This window comes from Cibotium barometz, chromosome 4, assembly GCF_041138505.1.
Source record: "Cibotium barometz isolate CiBa-2024 chromosome 4, ASM4113850v1, whole genome shotgun sequence".
In the NCBI taxonomy this organism is placed as follows: Eukaryota; Viridiplantae; Streptophyta; class Polypodiopsida; order Cyatheales; family Cibotiaceae; genus Cibotium; species Cibotium barometz.
In genome coordinates this window covers 39,445,101-39,471,808 of record NC_141049.1, presented here as the reverse complement: position 1 = coordinate 39,471,808, position 26,708 = coordinate 39,445,101, and the positions used below count along the sequence as shown (strand labels likewise).

At 42.8% G+C, this 26,708-nt stretch overlaps 1 protein-coding gene across 7 annotated transcripts; it reads right to left on the bottom strand.

Annotated features, from left to right (window-relative positions):
* Nucleotides 1-3,241: 3,241 nt before the first annotated feature.
* On the bottom strand, nucleotides 3,242-26,495 carry LOC147639246 (uncharacterized). 7 transcript variants are annotated; one of them, XM_086788874.1, is made up of 17 exons: nucleotides 26,226-26,364; nucleotides 25,834-25,878; nucleotides 25,206-25,803; nucleotides 24,970-25,099; nucleotides 24,672-24,873; nucleotides 24,414-24,500; nucleotides 24,193-24,252; nucleotides 23,968-24,054; nucleotides 5,718-5,789; nucleotides 5,552-5,607; nucleotides 5,276-5,361; nucleotides 5,075-5,165; nucleotides 4,808-4,965; nucleotides 4,614-4,705; nucleotides 4,365-4,541; nucleotides 4,075-4,148; nucleotides 3,242-3,987 (listed from the first exon to the last, which is right to left on the bottom strand). In XM_086788874.1, exons 3-17 carry the CDS (start codon nucleotides 25,747-25,749, stop codon nucleotides 3,912-3,914), a joined length of 1,992 nt encoding a protein of 663 aa, XP_086645000.1. In that variant the 5' UTR covers nucleotides 25,750-25,803; nucleotides 25,834-25,878; nucleotides 26,226-26,364; the 3' UTR covers nucleotides 3,242-3,911. The 7 variants fall into 7 exon arrangements, with proteins under 7 accessions (XP_086645000.1, XP_086644990.1, XP_086645013.1 ...); XM_086788864.1 differs by having other exon boundaries at nucleotides 25,206-25,878; nucleotides 26,226-26,495; XM_086788887.1 differs by having other exon boundaries at nucleotides 4,455-4,541; nucleotides 25,206-25,878; nucleotides 26,226-26,495.
* Nucleotides 26,496-26,708: the final 213 nt, after the last annotated feature.

Sequence of the window (26,708 nt, the reverse complement as noted above, 5' to 3'; positions counted from 1 at the left end):
TGTAGTCATTCAACTACTAGAGATGCAAACAATCTCCTTGCTAGGAGACTTCTTATTACTCAATTATGCTTGATAAGAGCACCAACTAGGGATTAGAGCTGCATTTAATTATGTATGTTACATATTTAAAATCTAAGGGTTTAGGATCAAAGCATTCTGAGTACTTGGGTCTCTTGAAATTGCAGATGGAAAGGGCATAATGCTTTAAAAGAATTTTAATGTAAAAGAGGTGTATGCAAACAAAAGATGGTAGGCGCAGCTACCAATTGTGCCTTTGCCACATGACGGGATGTGAAGTAGGATTTGTAACTCTAATGAAGAAGGATGTGCCTAACTTGATACTGGTGCATTGCATTGCACATCGTGAAGCCTTAGCTATTGTCCATGCTTCAAAAAGGATTCATAAGCTCGTGTTTGCCAAAAAGCTCGCGGGTATACTCTTGGGTCAATAATTCAAGAAAGAGAAATAGTGAGCTAATGGATCTCTTGGATATCATACAACTTGATGCACATCGTATTCTCCAAATTCATAGCATAAGATGGTGGTCACACAAGTGCAAGTTATCACAAGACTTGTTAGTTTGATGCCTGCTATTTTAGAGAGATAAAAGCGTCATTGAATGGTATGTATGACAAGCCAAGGATTTTTAGAGTGCATACTTATTTGCATATGCTTGCAGACGTGTTGACAGAGTTGGACTTCTTGAGTTTGAAAATGCAAGAAGATAATGTGAACTTGACTCCTATCGGTAGTGCAATTAATGTTACCCATCAATAAATTGAAGCGCTTTAAGGGGAGCTTTTGTACAAGCTACAATATATCCTTCACCATTCTTGAAATGTGTAACATTTGGATATTTAGAAATTATTTAGAATTGTGCATCATCATGACCTATGCTTTATACAGATTCCTAAAATGAAAGAAAAGAAAGACAGGGAAGCTAAGCACAATGAGGCCACAAATGCTAGGCCATGTATAGATGGATCCATTCAAGTTGCATTGCAATGACCAAAGACTATATTCCATCATTTGTGGATGGGTTAAATGCTGGTTTTGGTAATCTCCTATTTATTGCAACAAAGTTTTTCAGTCCTTATCATTATGGTCAAGATGAAACCACAAGAGAAGGAAATGCAAAGCAGTGGTTTGATAAACTTTTGCAACATCTTTAGTTAAGCAATGATCCATCATTCTTGTTGATTGATAAAAAGGCATGCGAATGAGTTGATACTATGCAAGATGCATAGGGAACCTTTTCAAGATGAGGGATTGGCATGATATCTTTCCCAACATGTTGAAACTATGGCAAGAAATTCTTGTTATCCATGATGCACGGTGGCATGTGAGAGGCAAAGTATAACATGATAGAGGATGGAATGTGAACCAGGCTGACAATTAAGACTCTCAATGATCTAGTGAGAGTGTCATTGATGAGATAGGGCTGATGTTAGACAATGTTGAATTTGATTGAATCTTCAAGTCTTGGAAGGATGCAAAGGAAGGTAAGATCTATGATGTTTGATTTTGTGGAATGCCCTGAGAAAATTATGCTTTGAGGTCCTTCATAGTTATGCCTTCCTCACTTCTATAAGTAAATGGAGTTAAAATCCATGTAACTTTATTTTATGGCACAAGTTTTTTTTTATGCAATTTTTTATTTGGAAGTTAAAAGTTTATATTTTGTTCACACATTCTACATATATACGATACCAAAAATTTTAAGTAAAAGTTTTTTTACCATTTAGTTTCATTATCTATGTTGATGCCAACAGTAAAAAATTGTGTAATTTGTAGATGGATAAAGCATACTCTAAAAGTTCATAATAATAACAAATTTTTGGAGGTTGTTTTTATTTTTATTTTAAAAACGTCACTTGAAGGACAATATTTTTACCTATAACCCATCCTCAATTGTTTTCATGGGCATACCTTAAGGCTCCTGAGTTTGGTACCTTGGCCAATGCTCAAATATCTTGGTTTGCAATGTAATTTTCTAGACTGAAATTTAAAACTCCGTTGCTTTTAAAATCTTGTACATTTTTAAATCCAAGCATTTGTATCATTTCTACTGATTTTCAAGTCTAAATTCACGTTAAGCCTAAGCATTGCCTTTAATGCTCCCACAGGTGCTCCCCTGGTCTTACTTATCCACTCTCATGGCAGCAGCCGCTCCATCTGCCCCGTCCGAGGCCATCTCCAACTACACATTTTCCGATGCTGACCTTCATCTTCCGCCTCCGCCTGCTCGCCACTTCTTAAAACATGTATTTGATGTAGCTAGGGTTTTGTTTTGGATGCCATAGTAACTTCTCTTCGTATCTATCTCAAGTACACTTTCGACAAAGGCTGTCTCATGATCACCTTGTTCGTGCAAGTTTTGTCTATGTCATGCTTGATGTAGGGAGCCATGTTATCTCGAATACTTGCTGATACAAATCCCCTTATTCCAATTGGAGTGTGTTATGGGCTATGGCTTGTGGTTTACTTTCTGCTACATGTTTCAAGTGTTGACACTACCGTCCATAACCTATGTTTCGTCAACCTTCACAGTGAACACCAGAAGTTGGGCGAAAAGAAGAAAACAAACGTCAGCTTCGCACAGAACTCTACTTTACTCCCTTAAAAGCACTTGTATTGTCACAACTGGGAGTGTTGGGAGTGAAGGTACATGAAGGCGCCTAAAGTGTTGGGAGTCATTTTTTTTAATTCTTGTATGACTGCTTAAACTTGGAGTGACACACATAGAGTGGTGTGTGTACATGTGAATGACCATTGTGGATGTTAGTTGCCCGTTGCCAACTCTTGTGCAATGTAAGTGCAAAGACTCAAAATTCAAAGAGAGAACATGGTCGCTCACAAAATTCTAGACCTTAGAGTCAAACATATAAGAAGCATACAGTACACAGAAGTATCATGTGACATTTTTTCCCCCCCAACCAATCGTTACAATGATGTATATATTAAATGTCAACTTTGTAACTAAAATGTATGAAAGCTTTTCTTTAAAATAAGAGCTAAGAGAATTCTCGAACAAATTTCTCTTTTCAGCCGGTAAAACTACAATTCAATGCCATTTATTTCTAGCACTGCCCCGAAGGCAGTTGCATGATCTCCAAAGCCACTTGCATGATCTCCAAAGCCACGGATAACAATCACGAAGACGATAATTTTTTAACCACCCTGCAGCAGCTCCAATTATAAAGTTTTATCTCAGGTATGTAAAGCCTCATGAGTCAAGTAGATTCGTCTTGTCAACTTAGGATGTCATCTTTCATCAATAAAAGTCACCACTATATGATAACCAAAGCTTGATTGAGCCTCTACATGACAGCACTCTCAATGCTGATGAGCTAATCAGTAGAAAATTCCAAAGGCAAGTGTCTCCGTCAGTTCAAAAGTCCAAGAACAAGCGACTCTGTGACTTCAAAAAGTCCAAAAAGACATGTGACAAGAGTCACACATGGACCAGGCTATGCTCCATCACATAGATCTGATAGGCAGTTGATAAGCTTATAGGTGAATTTTATGTATTTCGATGAGATACAGGAACAACAAAGCAGCAGCCTTAATTTAAAGAAAACCATCAAAACAAAGAGCTACATTTTCACCCTTCACCAAGGGGTATTAATTACTATCCTAAGAATAAAGAATAATGGCACCGCTCTTTCCACTACACATGAAGTCCCCGAGAACACGGAGACTAGCACTATGAACACTGAAAAAATGACTTTACAGTAGACCAGGGTCCTCTTTAGAGAAAAACATTGTAAAGTAACCACCACTGGAGAAGATCAGTGTGCTGGTACAGATGAGGAATCAGAACACCCTGACCTGATTTTGTTACAAGTTGAGCTTCAGGGGTAATTCATGTGTTACACTGGCTGTAAACCACGATTCCTTAGTTGCATCATCACACCACACCTTGTCCAAGCATAGCTTGGGCAACTTGTCCAAATGCAAAAATGTTTGCGCCATGGACTAGCAGCCTGTCCCAACAACTTAGAAAGTAAAGAAAGGCTCACACAGCACCAAGTTAAGCCAAATAATGTCAAAAGGGCGACACAGATGCATACTCGGGATTATGTCTTGGAATACCATAGTCAAATGCTGCTTTGATGCACTTCTGATAATTATCCCTCATAAATCCCTGTCACCATCAAAAGTGAGGACATATAGCAAATATCTACAGTATTATTCAAAGAGTCATCCATACAGAAACCATATTATCAATCAGAACAAGCAACCTAAGACAACATGACAGGCTTCCTTCATTAGTCAAATGGCATCTTTGAGGAGCGCATGCACACAGCATGTGCCCATGCGCACAACAATAATATAAAATTACTAGCTTTTGCATGTATACCTGCAAACGAGCATCGAACTCATCCAGAGAATACTGCATTTGCCCACCCGCACAACAATAATATAAAATTACTAGCTTTTGCATGTATACCTGCAAACGAGCATCGAACTCATCCAGAGAATACTGCATTTGTATCTCACTTTGACTGTGTGTTGCCTCCAATGCTACAACAGCAAGCTGAATGAAAAGAAGGCAATAAGCAATGGGACAAGAAAATATATAGTCTGAAATAGAAATCCCTAAACTTACCCCTCCAGCACTTGCAGCTTTGCTCGGTACAATGAGAACACCTGATTTTCTAAATACATCAACTGCCTCCGATGTGCATGGCATAACTGAGCCTGTACCGGTAAGCATAAACTTAGAAACCTTGCTTAGCGTGTTACCTAATGTATAACAAAGACCTTCCTAATAGCTATGTATTGCTGATATTGTGCACTTGCCTTCTATCAGAAAATGGCATCCTGATGTAACAAGTGACAGAGCATCCGAGTGATTGAGCTCATTCTGTGATGCACAAGGGAAGGCCACATCACATCTTTCAGCCCATGGTTTACCTTCCTCACAGTATTTTGCCCTTGGGTAGCTTTTAAGATACTCTCTACCACAAAATAAAACATTCAGGAAGGCAAGTAGGCATTCAAGCAGCTCCAAAAAGAAACTACACCAATGAATCCAACAAAATCTTGCTCGATGCAAAGAATCTTTACCTTAAATTTTTCTCCTGCTGCCTTATTTGCTTAATATGATGCAGTTTGATGTCATCAAATCCATCTTCATCATATAGATATCCTTTACTATCTGTCAGAATGTAAAAGACACTTCCACACGTAAGCATATGAATGTGAAACAAATGAGGGACAAGGCAGACAAGCAAACAGCCCATACATGTGCAAGTGCTGTCCATTCACCTGAGACTGTGATTGGTAAAGCTCCCACGGCAAAGAGCTTTTCCACAACATGCAAAGCAACCTTCCCAGATCCGCTAACAGCACACCTGGAAAAAAAATGTACATGCATTTCTCTTACCGGCGCAAAACAGGAAATGTCAGCACCTAGTCCTTAAGGTTTCAGGGTTGCTAATCTAGGCAAACTTTAAGACTTTGCCCCTTTGATAAAGACTTCTACCTATACTACCTAGGCGGAACATTCCACTTGAGGATTTTGGTGTCAGAGAGATGATAAACCTCAGGCCTCTAAGTTCTTTGTTAAAGTCATCCAGCATAATTTTAGCAATGTGTACCTGCAGCATCCAATGCAGAACAAAGTCACTTCAACGAACTCAATAATAGAAGATTTTGAAATATTCCCATGCACATCAACAAAAGGAGAGCCAAAAAGTAAATAAACTACCAATCCATAGCCTGTCGCCTCTGTGCGTATACTAGAACCTGACCATAGACTTTTGGGACCAGAAAAATGACCCTGAAGCAAGTAACAAGCATGCCCATTAGTTCTTTTGAAAAAAACCCATGTCACTCTTTTTGATTAATTCTTCAAAAAGCCTCGGCACTTTGAAATGTGCCCCCAACCCTAGCATTGCGCCATTACTTCCTGCAGCCAGCTGACATCTCCTCCTTTCATCATCAATGCTACATTTGTACATTTTTTTAGGGATTTATTTGTCCTACGCTAGACCCCATTGTGATCCATGGTCCAGAGACATGTAAGGCACAAGCTACCAAGGTCACATCTAAAGCCTTAGGTGTCGATATGTGTCACTTAGCTCCCTTGGAGACAAAGCATTTAGGTCATCTTAGGATAGATGTATGTAGCAAGCATGCAGGTATCATAGGCTTGACGCTAGCCTTAGGGCCAGCCATAAGTGGACTCCCATATGGGATGCCTAAGAGCCACATTAGGGGCCAGCCATGAGCCCTTGGCATAGAGGCCAGCCCTTGGCATAGTTGGCCAACATAGCCAACCATTGGAGAGACCATGTTCGCAAACAAAGCGACCAGCATGGCCACTTTTTTCCTCTTTAGGAGGTTTTTTTCCCCAAGCATGTATACACACTAGTCTGTGTAAGTGACCTTATCATGTCACTTCACTTGTACTTCACTCATTCTCATCAATCTACATTGGGTGTTGTGCTTCTCTCCGTCTCTCCTTGCTACATATGTGTGTGCAATGCTACCTTGGTGTCAACTCCAAGAATTGGTATCAGAGAAGGTTCTCTTGGCCCTCACCGCGTTATCTTCTCCTCCTCAAGTTGCTCTATTGATTATCTCAGATAGAGCTATCCTCTTAGGTGGAGACGGTATACGAGCAAAAGCAGTACCAAGTAGAGAACCGATGTTTTTTCTGCAATCATGAGAGGCATAGTAAGAGGGATTGTACCAAGTGGCACGAGTGCAAGCCACCAAGCAACCACCCTCTACAATGGCCACTGCCGAAGCTACACCTACACCTCTAACTTTAGTCCCTAATGTCGTACAACTTTTGCCCATTTTGAATTCAATACCTCCAATGGTATTTAATGATAACCAAAAGGGTGAGGCTGCACGGCAGAAGAAAGGTCTGATCTGTGCCTATGGCACAGATTGATGGTCCTCTTCGACATGGGCAGCTCTGAGGATGTCATCTCTCCATAGTTGGCTGCTAAGATTGCTTGTGGACGGATTTGCACCTGGTCTCTCCGCACATATCACTTAGCAACCTCAATAGTTTCAATTCCAAGTTCAAAAGGTTGCATTTCAATGAGACTTCATTGTTTCACCTCTCTTGGGGTACAACATGCTTCTTGGTTTAGAGAGTTTGTGCCTATTCTTGATTCAGTCGATGTTTGGTCTACCTCGTCCTTGCGTTTGGCATTCCACACGTCAACCATCATCAGTTAAGTTCTTGGTAAAGCCTGCGTTGTAAAGTTCTCCAAAGTTATAAAAGCACACTCCTACTTACAGGAAGGGACCCTTAAGTGGGTAGTTGGGACCCAGTATGGTGTCGACTCTCCATCTTCTCTTTCTATAGCTTTATCTAAACTAAAGTGGATTGCTTAAACTCACTCAAACATAAAGCTATAAAGAAAGCCCTGTTGTGTGTTTGACAATCATACCAGCTGCATGCTACAACATTCGTATCAAAGCATCAGGCCAACCTTGTGAAATCAAGGCTTTGGTGGATTATGCTGCTCCATGGCTGCAAGGAGGAGAGAGAGAGAGAGAGAGAATTCCTAGGCATGTCTTATGATTAATGTTGCTAAATCATCAAGTACAATGTTCCTTTTTGTAGGCTGGGAGTCTTATCTTTTGACTCAAACACAATCACACAGACTAACACACTGATGACACATGGCATGACTTATCTTATCCACTTATAAGGGTTCATTCACACCTAAGCAGGTGTTCACACACACATACATGAATAGGGATACACACACACATACTAGCTGTACTGTACGTGTATGAAACGAGTATCAAAGTACTGACTGGGATACGGTGCATCACGCTTTTCAACGACAGATACCTGCATACCCATATACACTATGCCAGGAAAAAACTTGACCTAACTCTTGTTCCATACAGCTCCATATAGTTCGGAACATATGGTGTGGATTTTTTATTTTTTTAAGGTTAGGTACGAGTTTTGTATGTAGTTATGGAGCCTCACATTGAAACCTTATCCTTTCTTTTTATCCTACTAGTATTAGTATAGCACGTACTGTAAAAGAGGGTTCCCCTCTGGGGGCAGTTCACACATGGACACGTGGATACACACATGGACACTTACACACACACAGTTACACATGATGGTTACACATGAAGCTTCGAAATACCCAAGAAACCCCCCTTTGGTGCAAAGCTGATATGTTATGAAGTGGCCTTCATGCTTATGGTGATTTGGGCTCACGGGCACCACATGATGCAAAAGATCACAGAGGCCATACTTGACGTGATACAACAGATCACAATCAAGCCTGCAAATGGAGCTTGACGACACATAAGATTCCTCAACCCTTCTAGACTACCCCCTTGACTGAAAACAGAGTAATCGAGGAATTTACGAAGCCTTTTATAGCACAAGGCAATACAAACATTTAGGTGTAAAACACATGGAAAAATGTAAGTTGTAACGCATACACAAGATTATTTTTCAGATTTCGGGGGACATCCCAAGCAGAGAACCCAGACTTAAACACACTAAAAACAAGATATTACAATTTCCAAGGAAAATCATGGTGAAATTCTCCCTTGATTGTTGAAAATAGGAATGCAAGAACGCGCATGCGTGCGCGCAGTGGAGAAGCTCAAGGGAGCACACAATGAGATGATAGATAGATAATAAATGTGTGTTGTATAAAGATAATAAGTATACCCCAAGATGAATGTATACTAGCATGGAAAAAAAACCTCCTAAAGAGGAAAAAAAGTAACCCGGCTGATCCGAGTGTGTTCACACACATCACTACCACATATGGCTACAAATCCCCCCCTAGGAGTGATAATGTGAACAAGGGGTGAGCTGGCACTAGAAGTATAGAGATGTGCCAAGCTCTTTGGACTGTGATAGGGAGCCCAGACTAGTCTCCACAGGGAAGTAAGTTTAAAGCTTTGCAAAAAGCTTCAAACTTCTCTCGTGGGAGAGCCTTCGTGAACTAATCTACCAAGGTGTCCTGTGTTGGCACATACGCCAAGCTGATTTTTCCTGCAGATCATCTCTCCCTGACATAATGATAGTGCACCTCTATGTGCTTTATGCGAGCATGAAAAAGTGGATTCCTCGCAACTGCCATAGCGCTCTGAAACTCGCGAGTGCCCGGGGGACTAGGGCCTTTGACACACTTCTTGATACCATCAATGCATATTAAAACATTTAAACATGGCCACAACCTTAACACATATCCATCATCACTTTGCATAAAACATAAAAGCTGGACAAAACATCCACAAATGCTGAAAATGGAGCTTGCACATGTGACACCACATAGAGGCCGCAATGGGCCGAACCCCCCCCCTCCCCCCCTTGGAGTATTTTATTACCCAAGGAGAATAATATCCCCAAAAACTACAAGTCTTCATGCAAGAGAATTGGTACAGCAAGTACAACTTTCCATTCAGCCGATACAAGTACAATGGCTGGTACAACCAGTACAGTGGCTGTTGGTACAGCAAGTATAGTGGCTGGTATAGCAAGTACAACAAGTACAAATGCTGGTACAGTAGGTACAATGGTTGGTACAAGCAAGTATAGCAAGCACAAGGACTGGTACAGCCAGTACAGTGGTTGGTACAGCAAGTGCAAGGGTTGGTACAACAAGTACAATGACTAGAAATCATAATAAATAATTAAATACCCTTGCCTTCAGTATTCCTTCGCGATGGAAGCCTCCATAACAGTCCCCAACAGCCGGTATTCTTCATGGGCAGCCTTCAAGAGAGAGAGAAAGAGAGTAGACATCATTAGGGCAGCCTGTAACAATGATAGAGGCTAGTGTGCAACAAGACAGCCTCTATTAATGAAGAGAGAGGGCTCCAATTTATAGATTTGGGCCTCCCATGAGCTAAAATGGCAAGAGAAGGCTACAATGACAAGTGGAGAGCCACACAATAGCTGAAGTGACAAGTGTGAGGCCACTTGTCTCACTTTGATCCACTTTCTAACAAGTGTCAGGCCACTTGTCTCACTTTGGTCCACTTTCTTGCCACATGTCCCAATCTAAGAGATGGGTCCTTCCATAAACTTTATCTCTAAAAATATCCCAACTCATAGACATTCTGTCATAGGCACTTTGCCAACTCTTGGTATCTGCTCAATTCGGGATGTAATGACACGAACAAAATTTCCATCGGAGTCGGGCCAAAAATAGCAACTCTCCTAAATTTTAGGAGTGTGGTCCTTTGTATTCCAAGGATAATCCCCCATTCCCAAAGCTTGTACTTTCTAAATATTTAGATATCCTGGAGTCCACCAAACCCCTTTCATACTGGGAAATGTCCAGGCTGGTGATACACTCTTAACTGTCAGTGAAGATGGTAGTGGTTGAGGACTCGCCAATACCCAAATCAACAATAAGATGCCTGAGCCAAACACACTCAACTGTAGCTGTAAACGTTGCCCTGTACTCAGCTTCACAGCTAGAAGTGGACACAATGGGCTGCTTCTTACTAAGCCATGATATACATGAATCACCAAGGCGAAGTAAAAACCACTCGTGGACACTCGTATGTCATAACATCTAGCCCAGTCTGAGTCTGTAAATACATGCAGCTGTGATTTACCCCCCTTGGAATAAAATAACCCAAAGTGCTTAGTGCCCTTTAGGTAATGGAACACCCGTTTGACAGACTACCAATGCTTGTGCTTGGGTTATGCATAAATCCGCTCAATATTGAGAAAACATATTGAAAGGTAAGCCTAGTGTTACACAAAAAGATAAGGCATCCAACAACTTCTTGATACAAGACAGCATCAAAGGAGTCACCTGCATCTTCAAGACTTAGTCGTAAACCCGGCTCCATAGGTGTAGCCACAGGTTTACAGTCTTCAAGATTGAACCTCTTCAACAATGCATCTATATATTTTCTCTACAGCATAACAATGCCATCATTACACTGCCAAAACTCAACACCCAAATAATAGTGCAACGGTCCAAGATCTGACATCTCAAAAGACTTCTCTAAATCAGCTGAAATATTATCATCATTAGGACCTACAAGCAGCATGTCATCAACGTATAACACGATGACCAATAAAACATCCTTAGTCCTCTTAACATAGAGGGTACTAACAGTTGGGCTGTTACAAAAATCCTATGCAACCAAGTATGTATGTATCTTTTTATACCATGCTCTCGAAGCCTGCTTAAGACCATATAAAGCTTTCTTTAATTTGCATACTTTTGATCTGAACGAAACTGTCACATGCACTCTGCACTGTAGTGCATGGTGACAAGATGGCTCATCATCATCAGTGCAACATTGTACAGTATTAGTATCCTTTAGGATGATATTTGACGTACGCCGTGATCCCATTGTAATCCTCAATCCAAGATATGTCAGGCACGAGCTACGTAGGTCATTCCTCAGCCATAGTGAGTCAGCCGGTCAATCAAGTTCCTTAACCCACTTGGAGAGAATCATTCGTGCATGTAGAGTCAATAGAAACCTTAGGGTTTGCATTAGAAAGCACTCTGCATATTGCATATCATTCATCCATTGCACATAGCTCATTGCAGAAGCCTTGAAATAGCATCTGGTATCCTTAGGATATTTATTAGCATTTATCTGGCATTTTTTTCATATTTTCCAGCATTATTTCAGCATTTAATGACCATTAACCATCATATGCAAGTCGTGTAGCCATTAGGCTACAGTCGGCCAGCCCTTCAGCCAACCGACCAGCCACTTATGGGCATATAAATAGGCTTGCTTTGCATTACTCATTCCATCTCATCATTCCTTGGAGTCAAGCGTTTCCCTTCAGCACAAGGACCATCAACGCATGAAGCATACAGCCCTACATCAACAAGACGCAGCATCCACAGCATTCAGCCAGTAGAAGCATATCAATACCTTGTGTTTTCAGCATACATACAGTTTTCAGCATTCACATATGGACAAGTTCAGAGCTTACCAAATCAATGCGTGGTTCTGCACCCGTGGGACTGATCGTACCAATCTGTACTTGACAAAGACTATCTGTACTTTCCTCCCTGCAACCACCTGACTGATATACCAACTATGCTCTAAAAAGCACCGCCTGGAGCTGGAGATGCACCGCCTGTTACTGTTCAGGACTGAACAGAACTGTACTTACCTGTACCTATCCGTACAAGTCAGCAGTACTTGACTATACCTGTCCGTACAGGACTCTACCTACAGTCGCCTGAATCTGCCCGCCTGCTGTCTGGACTCTGATCGCCTGCGCCGCCTGAACCAGATGATGCCCAGCAGACTATACCTGCTGTCGTACAGCAGACGCCGCCTGTACTGGCTGTACGGAACTGCAGCCTCCTACTCTGTCCGTACAGTACTGTCTGTACTGTTTTCAGCCTGCTGTCTGTATCTGCCAACGCCGCCTGAGCCAGTAACCAATAGTACTGCAGCCGCTGACTGTACGGCCTGCAGCCACGTGGTCTGTACGGCCTGTTTTCAGTACATCCTGCACTCTTCACAGCAAAACCAGCAACCCACACTCCTCAACGCAGCTAGTCGACAAGACTCTCTTCTCCTCCACGCAAGTTTTCTTGCACGCCTCCCAAAAGCAAGAGAGAGAGAGAGATGAGAGAGGCGTGTAACTCCAAAAGTGGAGTTGCCCCTCTCTCCAAAAATATCCTAGGCCCCTTACTTTAATATTCATTAAAGTTCCTAGGGGCCACTTATGCCTAGGGGCCACCCATGGATAAAACATTAAAAATATTAATGTTCTAGTCCCCCTTCACATTTGAAGATGTCCACACCTCATCACATTTTTCCGGGCACCCCAAATATAAATCATTTAATATTTATTTTGCTCAGCAACCACCATGCCCACACTTGTGCTGTTCCATTTTCACAGGGTCATGACACTTGTACTCTTTGCGGGGCTCAAGCCTATGATGTCGTGGCTTGCCCAACAATACACCACATCCATTTAGTGGTGCAACTAAGAAATGTTCATTATAAAGGTAGCCCTAGATATGTATGCGCAACTTCCCTATCAATGGGGTAACCTGCACCTCTTTACCAACAAATGTAGCTTCGGCTTCAATCTGAGGTCCCATGTTCTCAACCTCAATATCCAAGGCAGCTGCCGTTTGTATAGAGATGAAGTTATCGGTTGCACATTCATCAAACATGAATAAGGCGGACTAATCCTTGATTTGACCCCAAGCCTTGCATACCATCCGCTCTTTTGCATCATGATTTGTGTTTCCCTGCACATCAGGAACTGCATGTACATTAGCCTTGGTCTGCTTGTCCTCTGCTTTGGTTTGCGGTCAGGGCATTGTCGAAACATGTGCTATTTGCTGCCACAAGAAAAGCATTTTCCCTCCTTGGCATATTGCTCTCTTTGCTCCGGAGTCGAGCCGAATTTGTTCTTCTTTGGGCCCTGATCTTTAGATGAGGTATTTTCAGCTCTACCTCCCTTGTGGGTCTCCCGGAAGTTCTTTATAGGTGGCTGTCCACCTTTTTGCAGATTTGGGACAGCCTTGTCTTTCCCCTTGGAACCACCTTGATCCTGCTTAATTTTGAGCACCAATTGCTCCGTAGCAAGAGCAGAGGCTGTGAGCTGTTGCAAAGTATATTTCGGGTGCAATTCAATGCCCGAACAATAAGCTGGTTGCAATCCAGAGCGAAACTTCCTCTTTCTTTCATCCTCAGTGATTTGCATAAAAGGAGTTACCTCCAGCAACACTTTCCAAAACTTGTTGACATACTGTTGCACACTTTCATTATCTCTTTGCTCAAGTCTATCCCACTTTTGGGTGAGAGTTTGCTCCGCATTTGGTGGCAAGAACTGAGCATAGAATATGTCCTTAAATTCCTTCTAGGTGCAAATGGGGTACTTGGTGATCTTTTCAGTGATCCACCAATGAGCAGCGGTCCCCTTCAAAACAATGCTAGCATGGCGTACTTTAGACTTCTCAATGAAGTCCTCATCGCTAAAAGCAATGTCAAACTGTGCCACAAATGCTAACACTTTGGAAGCATCATGCTCTCCATGAAAAACATCAAACTTAGCAAACTTGTCACCTGCTTTAAATTCCTTGAGCTTTCTGGCATGAGGCTCATGGCTCTTTTTCTTTTCCCTTTATTCAACGGGGCAGCCCTATCTGCATGGGCTCCATGGGCCATCATGGAAGTTTCATGAAACGCGGTGGCATGTGCTCCACGAACTTGAGAATCAGATGCATGTGACTTTCCTGCATAAGGCAATGTCTCTCCATGAGACAACTCAGAAGGCAAAGCTCTTCTAGTGGCAGACCTGTCACCCCTACCATGGGATACATGTCTTGAATGCATGTGACCATCATGCCCTCCATGAGCACTAGCATACATATACCTGTCAAGCTTTGTGCCTTGTGGAGAAGATGCATGACGAGAGGTGACTGTCACCTCTTTCCTTTGCATAAAAGACCTCAACCTTTGAGATGCGGGATCTCCATGCTTCAAGCGAGGTGCATTTCTGAATTTCAGCTCTCCGTCTTCCCCCTCTTTGATGTCACCTTTCCGGAGGAGGTAGGAAAGTGCCAACTCCCTTGGTTTCTTGCCCACTTCCCGTGCCATGGACTCAAAAGTCACATCTACCATTGCATCGGCTTTCCTTGCTTCAATGGCACTTTGCACATGGGGATCTTCATGCAGAAATTTCAGCTCTTGCTCTTGTGCCTGCAAAAGCTTTCTCATATGCTCCATTTCAGCCCTCATTGCATCAGGCTCTTCTTCTTGCATGACTGTCTTTGCTCGAGACAGTTGTCCCTTTGAATCACTATCATTTACCCTTTCAAGGGGCTTGTGCCTTCCTCGTAGAGCATCAGAACCACGCGAGGCACTTGATGGGCCCCTCGAATTAGGCACTTCCAAAGGGTTGCCTTGGCTGTCCATTGTGTTAAGTGTGCTAGAAGCGGGGTGTCCAATACACAGGTTCGTTTCCCCAATGATCATGTGTGTGTCGGATGCTGAAAGATGGTCGTTTTTTGTAGATGTTGAAGGGGAGTTGAACCATCACAGCTGACCGGCTCCCCAAGGTTGCATGGGGGCGGCCAGTTCCATGGTGTGGTGTGGGTAGGTGGCCATGCACCCACCCCCACACACACTTAAGGGGCTAAGTGTGGCTCCCCACCTTGGCCCATATGTGGGAGCCCCTAATGGGTGCCCACTTTTAATGAAATGTGAACTTACAACCTTATAACATTAAAGGTTAGAAATAAAACTATTAAACCAACAAGTGCAATACACTTACCACCTGTTCACATACAACAAAACTCGTCAGAAGACAAAGCAAACTTCACGACTCACTGGCAGGCGTCCCCGCTTAGTAAGTGACACGTCAAATAGGCAAACACAAAAATACAAGTCATGCGAAAACAATTTCAAACATGCAAAACATGAGTGCATGTACAAATAGTATCATGGACATATCTCCCGTTCATGGAACAAGTACAAAATATCTGTCAGGCACAAAGATGGCACGACATAAAACATAAATCCTGGTCTTCCTATGGAGTGACAGTCCCATAGGTAAAACACAGTACCAGGCACGAGCCTCCCTATGGAGTAACAGTCCCATAGGTAAGACACGGCACAAATACGGGTTCTTCCATGGCGTGACAATCCCATGGATAGAACACCGTCTAGGTCATACACGGGTGGCACCGGTCTGGCTCCCGACCATACGACACCATCCTGCTAACACACGGGTGGCACCAGTCTGGCTCTCGTCCATATTAAGCAAAAATACTGGCCTCTTCACATGAGACACCGGCCTCGCCTCAAGTGAACGAGACACAAAACTGGAGATGGACCAAATGGTCGGCCAATTGGTGACACCATCTGTGTTATAGCTTGCACAAGTCTTTGCATTAGACCCATGCATTAGTAGATGTCCGATTCAAATGGGAAGATGAAGAGCACAAGGCATGGTATCACCAACCTGGACATTTCCCAGTATGAAAGGGGTCTGGTGGAATCCACATTTAGGAAGTACAAGCTTTGGGAATGGGGCATTATCCTGGAATACAAAGGATCACACTTCTAAAATTTAGGAGTTGCTATTTTTAGCCCAACTCTAATGGAAATTCTATTCGCATCATTACGTCTAGAATTGAGCAAATACCAAGAGTTGCCAAAGTACCTATGACAAATGGGTTACCAGTTGGGATATTTTTAGCGATAAAGTTTATGGAAGGACCCATCTCTTAGATTGGGACATGTGGCAAGAAAGTGGATCAAAGTGAGACAAGTGGCCTCACACTTGTCACTGCAGCTCTTGTGTCACTCTCTACTTGTCATCATAGCCTGCTCTTTCCATTTTCACTCATGGAGATTTCTTTCTTGGACAAGATTTATATAGATATTGGGCTTCCCAAGCAATTTCTATGGACGAATAATATTTGGATGTCTCATGGATATGATGCTTTCACCGATTTATCTTGCGTGGTATGGGACACGCACAGTAGTGGTCTTACTACATGGTAGTACTGTGATCGAAAGACATCATACTTTGGTGAGTTCATTGCAACTGTGTTGTTATACATGATTTTCTCACTATGTATATGCATTGGACTGGCATCCACGGCTATTTGTTTATGCTTATGCATAGTATGGACACCTGTCATGTGATACATTGTACATGCTTGTGCATGTGTACATGCAAGGAAACGCCTGGAGGATTGGCTTTCCACCGGGTCTAGTACCTCATGTACTTGCCTAGAAACGTCAATGTTTGGAGGATTGGCTTTCCACTGGGTAGGGTACTTCGTGTACTTGCCTAGAAACATCCTTTGGTATAGCTTCATGAACGGGAATTTGGTTGGTTAAGTACATGTGTGTATTCCTGTAAGGCCAATTGGCAAGGGATACCATGTCACCTGGTCCTAGTATGTGATGGAGGAAGGGTACTCTGAGAACTTGTGCATGAGCACTCTTTCTATACATTGTTTGGTATGCCGTTCTCATATAGTGGTTTTACAGTGCATATGTGACCACTCGTTATAGGAGAAAGATCGGAAGACAATATACACATATTTAGAACACTTAGTTTAATCGATATTAAACAATGGAAACAACATCAGCAACATAAATACTAGAAATATTGAAAATACAAATGCCACCAGCATTGGGGCCGGAAAGGGATGCCCCCCCCCCCCCCCCCCCCCCAATACTTATTGTATTTCTTGGAGTATTTATATTTGTACAAGTGTCACGGGCCTAAAAGGCCAGATTTCTCCACCAGGGAGTGAAAACAACCAAACAAACTGGTTCAAGTCGATGAAGACGTGTTGGTCGGAGTAGCCTCAAATCACAGGCTCATTCCCACCTTCACTGGGTGCACACCTGCCTTTCACTGGTCTTCCGAGACCGTGCACAAACAGGCACGCCCGTACTAACGCAAGCACAGTGGTACACCGCAGAGGGAACATTTCCTTGTTCTCCCAATTAAGCTTTGTACCGGTTTTTCCCCTAGGTTTTTGGCTAACCTTCACTGGCCCTCTAATCCTGAGGGCACGGTTAGCACATATACATAGGGGAATAACAAACCAACAAGAAAACTTCCACGAAATGGAAATGAAAAAGAAATTCCATGTGCCTGCACTACACAAACTTGTAGAACTTGAAATTTAAATTAAAATAATTAAATTTTACATAAATTTAAACATAGCACTTGGAGTAGCTTGTTGCAGATAAAACAATGGAAGAGTCCTTCCTCTATTTTGGAGCCTCGTACTTTGGTTCCATTAGCAGCAGTCTGTACAACTAGAAGGCGGTAGATAAGTCCATTCGCATCACCATATGCAAGTAGATCAACATTACCTGGTGTACACAAACCAGGAGCAGCAAGGCTGGAAGCTGAATATGTACGGGCAGCAGGTACAGCTCTTATTCAAGCAACAAGTGCTGTCCGGGCAGCAAGTACAGTAGGTACTGTTGGTACAGCTGGTACAGTTGGTACAGCTTCAGGCAGGTGCAAGAGAGGCAGCCGATTCAGCTTGCAGGTACAAGATGGCAGCCAGCACAGTTTGCAGGTATAAGAGAGGCAGCCAGCACAGTTTGCAGGTACAAGAAGGCAGCCGGTTCAGCTTGCAAGTACAAGATGGCAGCCAGCACTGTTTGTAGGTACAGTTCACGTACAACAGGCAGGCAGCAGCTAGGAGGCGGGTTGGGCACCGAATCTGGCCTTTGGAGAGAGAGGCAATGGAGGAAGAAACGCAGCCAACAGGCAATGATGAGAAAGAAAACCCACCAACCTCACACGTGGGAAATTTCTAAAAGTGTTCCATGCAAAGCCTTTTTTCAAAGGTTATAAAACCTTAAATCAATTTAACACTTTGGGCACCCTCAAAAACAAATGTCCAGCCCCTATTTAAAATGGGTGTGAACACATTACCTTATAAATATTAAGGTTTACCATACTTTATAGATTTTACCTTTTAAAAAGGCCAAAATGAAAATACTTACCACCTATTCACACGCCACACCACCAAGTCAACAAACAGCACTCCACTGGGGGGGCGTCCCCGTCCAGTGTACTAGCACGGCATAACAAGCAGACACGCAAACAAGTCATGCAAAAACAAATTTATGCATGCAGGCATAAATGCATGTGCACATATAATGGACGAAATCTCCCTTTCATGAAACTTGTACAAGAAGTTCATGTCGGGCACAAAACTGGCGCGACAGAAATATAAAGATATGTCCTGTTCTTCCTATGGAGTGATAGTCCCATAGGTAAGACGCCATCCTAGCCATACACGGGTGGCACCAACAAGCTCCCGTCCATACAGCATGGAGCAGGTCACACACAGGTGGCACGAAACTGGTTCCGTCCATGTGACATAGCACTGGTCACACACAAGTGGCACTAATCTGGCTCCCGCCATGTGACACCAAAAGATTGGCCCTTTCACATGGGAGACTGGCCTGGCTCCATGTGAACATGGCACAAATCTGGCCGCTCTATGGAGTGACAGTCCCATAGAAGTGGTTCCAAAAATGTAGATGGACCAAATGGTGACAGCATACTTGAGTTTATATGAGCATTCTTTATATATTGGTATGCCGTTCTCATATAGTGGTTTTACAATGCATATTTGAGTTTGGATATGGAGTTCCCTTGTGGACATCCTTTGGTTATGGACATCCATTGGTTATAGAGCTTCTTTATGGGCAGATGGACTTCCTTTGGATTATGGATCTTCTCCATGCATTGTTGGACTTCCGTATGGAAGTATGGTATACAGGTTTATGGTACACAAGTCTATGGATTGTTGGACTTCTTTTCTAGGGATTTGGATCCATCTTGAAGTTCGTGGATTATTCTTTTTGGCTCCCTTTACTTGGGATACATTGGACTTATGGAACTCATGGTTACTTCATGGATCAAGGATTTCTCTCTAGATCTCTATTGGTGGCCGAAATGCCTATAACCATGTGTAGCAGAAATGTTTATGGAGCACCAAGATAACCATGCCTGTAAGTGATTCTCATCTTATGCTTCACATTTGAGCATCTAGATTTCTATTGGTGGCCGAAATGCCTATAACTATGTGTAGCATAAATGTTTATGGAGCACCAAGGTAACTATGCCTGTAAGTGATTCTCATCTTATGTTTCACACTTGAGCATCCAAGGTGTGTGGTCAAATACCAACACGGAGTGCAAGTGGTAGAGTGGACATGACGCCTAATTGGCAAGGGACTTATGTCTACGCCAAGAGTCATGTGGACCGACGCCTTGTTGGCAGAGAACTTATGTCTACGCCAAGGATCAATAGACTGGAATTTGGTATTATGGAGACTTATTTTGTCTTGCGCATTTATTTTGGGACATAATTATGATAGTTGGAGTTATGGGACAGTTTTGTCTCGCCCATTTATTTGGGACATGGATTCTTTCAATTATATTGGATTTATGAGACTGTCTTGTCTCGCCCACTTGATAGGACATGATTATATCTTGGATATATGACTTGAAGTTTAGAGTTGCAAACAACTTTTAAGAAGCTGGGGAGGATGTCACAACCTCGGACATTTCCCAGTATGAAAGGGGTCTGGTGGACTCCACGATGTCTAAATATTTGGAAAGTAGAAGCTTTGAGAATGGGGGATTATCTTGGAATACAAAGGATCACACTCCTAAAATTTAGGAGTTGCTATTTTTGGCCCGACTCCGATGGAAATTCTGTTCACGTCATTGTATCTAGAATTGAGCAAATACCAAGAGTTGCCAAGCACATATTTTAGAAATAAAGTTTATGGAAGGACCCATCTCTTAGATTGGGACATGTGACAAGAAAATGAATCAAAGTGAGACAAGTGGCCTCACACTTCTTGCTTCAGCTCTCGTGTCACTCTCTACTTGTCATCATAGCTTGCTCTTTCCATTTTCACTCATAAATCTATAAATTGGAGCTCTCTCTCTTCATTTAGGGAGACTCTCTCTCTCTTCATTTGTACCTACTGTACTAGCCATTGTACCTACTGTACCAACCCCTATATCTGCTATACCAACCACTATACTACTTGTACCGACTGAATGGAGGACTGTACCTGCTGTTTCGAATATTGTACCTGTTGTACCAGCTCTATTGCATGAAGTTCCATGGTTTTTGGGGAAGAATCAATACCCATACAGAGGTATATGGATTATATTGTTGGCTTGGCATTTCTACAACCGGTGTGCCGGCTGAATTTTATGGTTGCCTCATGTTGGGCTGTATCATGGCATTCGTATATGGATAATCCGGCATCTCTTGTGGGGAGAATAAGGCCCTCGAAGCTTATACATGATATTTTCTCCTTGCGTAATAAAATACCATATGCGGTGTCAGCTGTGCACATCTCTCTTTTACAGTTCTGTGGATTAAGTGGCATATGTTCAAGGATATGGCCAATTTCAGTGTTTAATTGCATTAATGGTCAAGTGTTTTGCGAAAACCCCATCTGCTCTGAAAGTCACACACAAGATGGGAAGAAACACAAGGTTGGGGGGATGCCCTCGAAGCCTTTGCAATAGTAGAGACAAAGTTCGCAATGGCGAGTCCACCTGTGGTTGCAACTCAGCATGAGAGAGTTTCCCAAGGAGAGCTTTAAGAACCCGAAGTCATCCAGAAGTTTGAAATGGTGTAGAGCCAAGAAGAGGCACTCACCCAGTAGGATAGTCGACGTGCATGAGCAGCGAGCTCCCCTACCCCCCTACGAACACCTGTCTCCCCCTTCGCTACCGCCTCTTCTCATGCCCTCATAATGCCACTTGTCATAGTAATGCATACACACTTGCCCCAAATGTGTGTCCACACCACCATAAACCACATGTCAAATGCATACACACTTGCCCCAAAAGTGTGCAAAATATCCAAAATGTCCACCCTCATGAGTAATTTGTTTCACACCACATAAAAGATTGGCTACCCAACTTACATTGTATATGAAACCTTCCAAATACAAGATGCTCATATTATAACTTGTCCACCCACACCATAAGGAAATGTGAAAAGAGCCTATTTCGGTGTTGAATCCTTTTCCAAGTTTTCAAGATCTACCGGGTACGCTTCCCACGTGCAAGACCAAGCAAAGGAATATACACCTAGATGAATCCAGGAACATGCCCAAATTCACCTTATAAGAAAGTGCAATTTATAACCTCATGGTAGTCATCCACAAGACAATAAACCATCAACTCAATCATGCATAGTATGGACTAGATACTACGACATCCCCACTAACGTCATCAGTGCCCAATAATGGGTGTAGATCTTGATATCAATATATGCTCCCACACACACACACCCCGCGCGCACACAGCATACATTCATAGAAAGGACTGCATACTGAGTTTCTGTCAGAGCTCCGGAGATATAGGGCACACTCAGCCATAATGAAGCCTAACACCAAGGATCATAACAGATAGAAAGAATTATTACAACAAAAAGGTAGTTGATAGGGCATATGCACCACTAAAGATAGAAAGAATTAACACAATATCAACTGGCTGCAACTTGGATGAAAACTTCACAATGTGAAATTTGTATGTCCGCTAGTATAGCATAAAGATATCCTAGATGAATCCAGGAACATGCCCAAATTCACCTTATAAGAAAGTGCAATTTATAACCTCATGGTAGTCATCCACAAGACAATAAACATCAACTCCATCATGCCATAATCTGATTTTGGGTGCTTGGTGCCAGATTCTTCTATTGGATAATCCCCCATTCCCAAAGCTTGTACTTTCAAAATATTTAGACATACTAGAGAGTCTGTCAGAATGCGCAGCGGAAGACTAATGCACGTAGGAGACGCATCACCATCGAGCACCACGAACACCCCCAACGGGCACTGCAGCATCCCTCCACCGGGCTCCCATCTCCCGGTGAGCTGCCTCCCAAAACACCGGCCGGAGGAGATGATTATGACAAGGTGCCAATCTAGCCTATATATGGCTCTTCAACTTCCCATGCTTCCACTTATGGAATAATCCAAGGCACCTTCTAGCCATAGATCACAAGCTCGAAATCGCCAACCTTCCAACACCCTCCCTCGATTCGAGCTCCGCAAGCCATCGAGGCACAAGGGGGTCGCCCAAGACCACACACACCTGAGCCGCCCAGGACCACACGCGCCCGGGCTCTGATACCATGTCAGAATGCGCAGCGGAAGACTAACGCACATAGGAGACTTCCACTTATGGGATAATCCAAGGCACCTTCTAACACGCTCGAAATCGCCAACCTTCCAACACCCTCCCTCGATTCGAGCTCCACAAGCCACTGAGGCGCAAGGGGGTCGCCCAAGACCACACACGCCTGAGCCGCCCATGACCACACGCACCCGGTCTCTGATACCATGTCAGAATGCGCAGCGGAAGACTTACGCACGTAGGAGACGCATCACCATCGAGCACCACGAACACCCCCAACGAGCACTGCAGCATCCCTCCACCGGGCTCCCATCTCCCGGTGAGCTACCTCCCAAAACACCGGCCGGAGGAGATGATTATGACAAGGTGCCACTCTAGCCTATATATGGCTCTTCAACTTTCCATGCTTCCACTTATGGGATAATCCAAGGCACCTTCTAGCCATAGATCACATGCTCGAAATCGCCAACCTTCCAACAGAGTCCACCAGACCCCCTTCACACTAGGAAATGTCAAAGTTGGTGACAATGTCTTCCGACACTTCAAACGAGGGGCTTTCGAGTCAGGTTCACCAAAAATGCCAAGGCACGAAAATACACGATATGTCCCTTTTAAGCTTGGCTTTAAGCAATAGAAAGAAGAGCATAAGAATAAAACTCCCAAAAAAAAAACACAATATTCTCAAGAAAAGCACATTCTTCTATTGCTCCCCGAGAGTACAAATCTCCTCTTCTTAGTTATATTACATGACCCTCTAGATCCTTATATGCAAGTTTTGCTAGCAATAAAAGCTTTCCCAAGGGCCAAAACAACAAACTTTTTCTATGAAAAAAAGACATACACTTGCATACACACTAGTGCACACAACTCCATACAAAATATAAGTTCCCTAGACATCATAGCAAACGGAAAGGTTTCGATAATTTAGGACTCAAGAGACATGTTTCATAATGCTATACGTAGCATGAATGGTCCATATGCAAAGTTGGGATTCCTACTTTGAGCTTGAATTCTTCAAGTGAGGGGGTCAAAAAGCTTCTACCACTTCAGATCTCCCAAGTTCAAGTCCTTCAAAGAGGCAAGATAATCTATAAAGATTGATACATGAAGCTGTGCTTCTATTTTGTTTTAACCAAAGCATGAGACAGTGTCTCTTTGGCAAAAGATATATTAATAAAAAGACCAATAATAATAATGCTCTAGCTACTTTAGTGCTAACAAAAAAGGTTATACTCCAAAAACTCGTATCCATATAAGAGTGGTCAAAACCCAATTTAAATAACATAAACAAAAAGGTTGGTCAATAAGAATGAACAAAATACCTCATGGCGACCACTAAGACGCCGATACTGTCCAAAAAGGTATCCAATCTCCCTATGGCCAACTCCAATATCTTCAGAAGGATAATCCTATACCCAACTTACAAATTGCAATAAATAAAAAAGCATGCAATAAAGCTATAAAACGAAGGGCACATACATGCATGCTCGAATAAAAGCTCTCATGATAATGACTTTGCTACCCATTAAAAGGCCAAAGAGACACACCTTTGAAGGGCCAAGATGTGGATATAATGCATTCATGAAGCTTTGACAAAATCGCATCACCTGGTTCGCAACCCAAAACAAGCTCATGATTGTGCTGACTAGACTCTCATTCTACCCAAAGCTAGTAAACAACAAACCTTGTAGGTAAATAATATTTATCCAACAAGACAAGTCAAACAAGACGTGTAACACACACTTCTAAAACACCACCAAGGCCTAACCTCATTTTCAGATTTGCCCTTTGGATCAAAATCACTCCCACCACCAGCACCTCCAAACTCAAATGCCGCAAGCGCATTTTTAAGAGTCTGCAGCACAGACATGGAGCATTCAACTAGAACCATTCAATTGGAATATTGTATGCAATGATTGAGATCACACACCAAAGTACTAAACCTTGCCTATAATGATACTCCTTTAGCAGCATATATTAACAAGATCCCTATAGTGAATCAACTTTCACAAGCATGAGCTTATACCTGCTCAAGTCCCACAAACTTCATCACCCCTAAGTATACGTTAGGGTTAAACCGGATACCGCCCCTGTAGGGACCCAGACATTGATTAAACTGTACACGAAAACCACGGTTAACATGTGATTCTCCTTTGTCGTCAACCCAAGGTACTCTGAACATGATTACTCGTTCAGGTTCCAAAAACCGCTCCAACACTTGCACATACCTGTGGACAGATAAGAATACATAAAACTGTTAGACCAAATCCATAGCTCACCTGACATTTTTTACAAAACGGGTGATTGTAAATTAAGAAGCTTACTGGGGATGCTTGGACAAAACTGGTTCCAGAGAATGTACCACCTCCTGAACAGCTTGTACATACTCAACTTCATGGGGATCCCTCCGGATAACGGCTTCAACGATTGACTCAGCACTTTTAGATAGAAGTGCTTTTGATTCAATCCATAGGTTGCCACAGTATGAATCCAACAGTTCTAATTAAAAGCGAGTCCAAAATTGCAATACCAGCTCAAAAATCTACCACTCTAAACTCACCTTTAATGTAAAGAGGCCTTTCTAAAGCAGAAATGTTCTTGTCCTTGGATGCCATTTGCAGTCGGAGGGCCTCCTTGTGCAGCAAAGAATTGTTGTGCTCTTCCAGAGCACTCATCTGCATGTTGCGGCTACCTTCATTGCCATATGGATTCCTCCTATGTTTCCTTCCAAAATCTTTGCAGACCGAACAGAATATCCGATGGCTACCTTCATGGATGGCTACAAAGGCCCACTTGTAAGTATCAGCCCATTCATCCCTCCATTTTTTCACAACCTTCTTCTTCTTCCTTGGCGGCTGCGTGTCAAGCTGGCCATGTGCAGACATCAAAAGGTGCTTTTGTTCATCAGAATCATCAGGTTGATCATGTGGGACACCAACCATGGCGTGAGCCACATGGGAGAAGCTTGATTCCTCATCTCCTGGCCCCATTTCAAGGTCAATTTCTTCGCTGATCTCTCGCACTGCTGCAACCATGCCCTGTGGCCCCACAAGGGAGTGGTGACCACGCCGCAAGAGATTCAGGTCCTCAAAAGAAGCGTTCATCTTGAAAACAGAACAAAACTTCCAGCAAACTCTACTGAGCTGCCATGTACACAGCCATGTATGTCATCACATAACAGTACAGAGATGAGCTTCACATAACGGTACAGAGATGAGCTTCGAACCTCATTCCTGCATGAAAATGAAGCTTTGGTACCATTACAATATGATGCAACTTACATTCTTTAGCCACTGCAACGAAATAGTTGAAAAAGGGTATAGATGCAAAACCCTAATATAGCTACAGAATTGTGATGCAAAACCCTGTGCAGAGGTGTGTATAATTGAAGACTCCAACTGCAGGTGCATTAAACAAACATCAACCTGCTGCAAAATCTTAGCAGGATTCAGGCTGCTAAACTCACCAACTACTAATGTTGCATGTGTAGAACTGCCCCTACTTCAACCGCAACAAGACCCTACAACGACGACATGGTTGAAAACCCCTAAAAGACAACCACAAAAAACAAGAGCCAAACCTGATACTGAATACGAAGGAAAGTTTTCCAACAAAAGCAAATGTGAAGCGAAGGTTTCCATTAAAGCCCTTCTCGCTAGTCGGTCTCTAAATTCGGCACGTCATCGCTGCTAAAAAGTAGCGCTCTCTCTCTGGGCGTGGGGATTCTTGCAGTGCTTAGTACGTACGAAACCCCTATTTTCGAGGTAGATTTCTGTAAACGGGCTCCTTAAACCTGTGTTTTTTTGGTTGTTCACAAACGTCCGCCCCTGATTCTCCACACTGCCCAACAAAATGCAATATGCTCCCGGACAACGTTTGAAGTGTGTTATGGGTTGTCCCCATGAATGATGAAGTCTTAGAGAGGGTTCGGGAAAACAATTTTAGGGAAAAGGAACTAAATCCTTTTCACCACTAAATGAGAAGGAAATTGCTATTTTTGAGATGGTATTTTCTATGTGAACTTAGAAAATATAACTAAAACTTGTAAAATTTGAAAGGGTTT

Coding starts and splice junctions, on each gene's coding strand:
- LOC147639246 (XM_086788847.1), bottom strand. CDS start 26,055: ATGCACCTGCAGTTGGAGTCTTCAATTATACACACCTCTGCACAGGGT. Junction 24,874..24,969: donor GTTTTGTCCAAGCATCCCCA/GTAAGCTTCTTA, acceptor ATCTGTCCACAG/GTATGTGCAAGTGTTGGAGC. Junction 24,501..24,671: donor AGTTTGTGGGACTTGAGCAG/GTATAAGCTCAT, acceptor TCTGTGCTGCAG/ACTCTTAAAAATGCGCTTGC.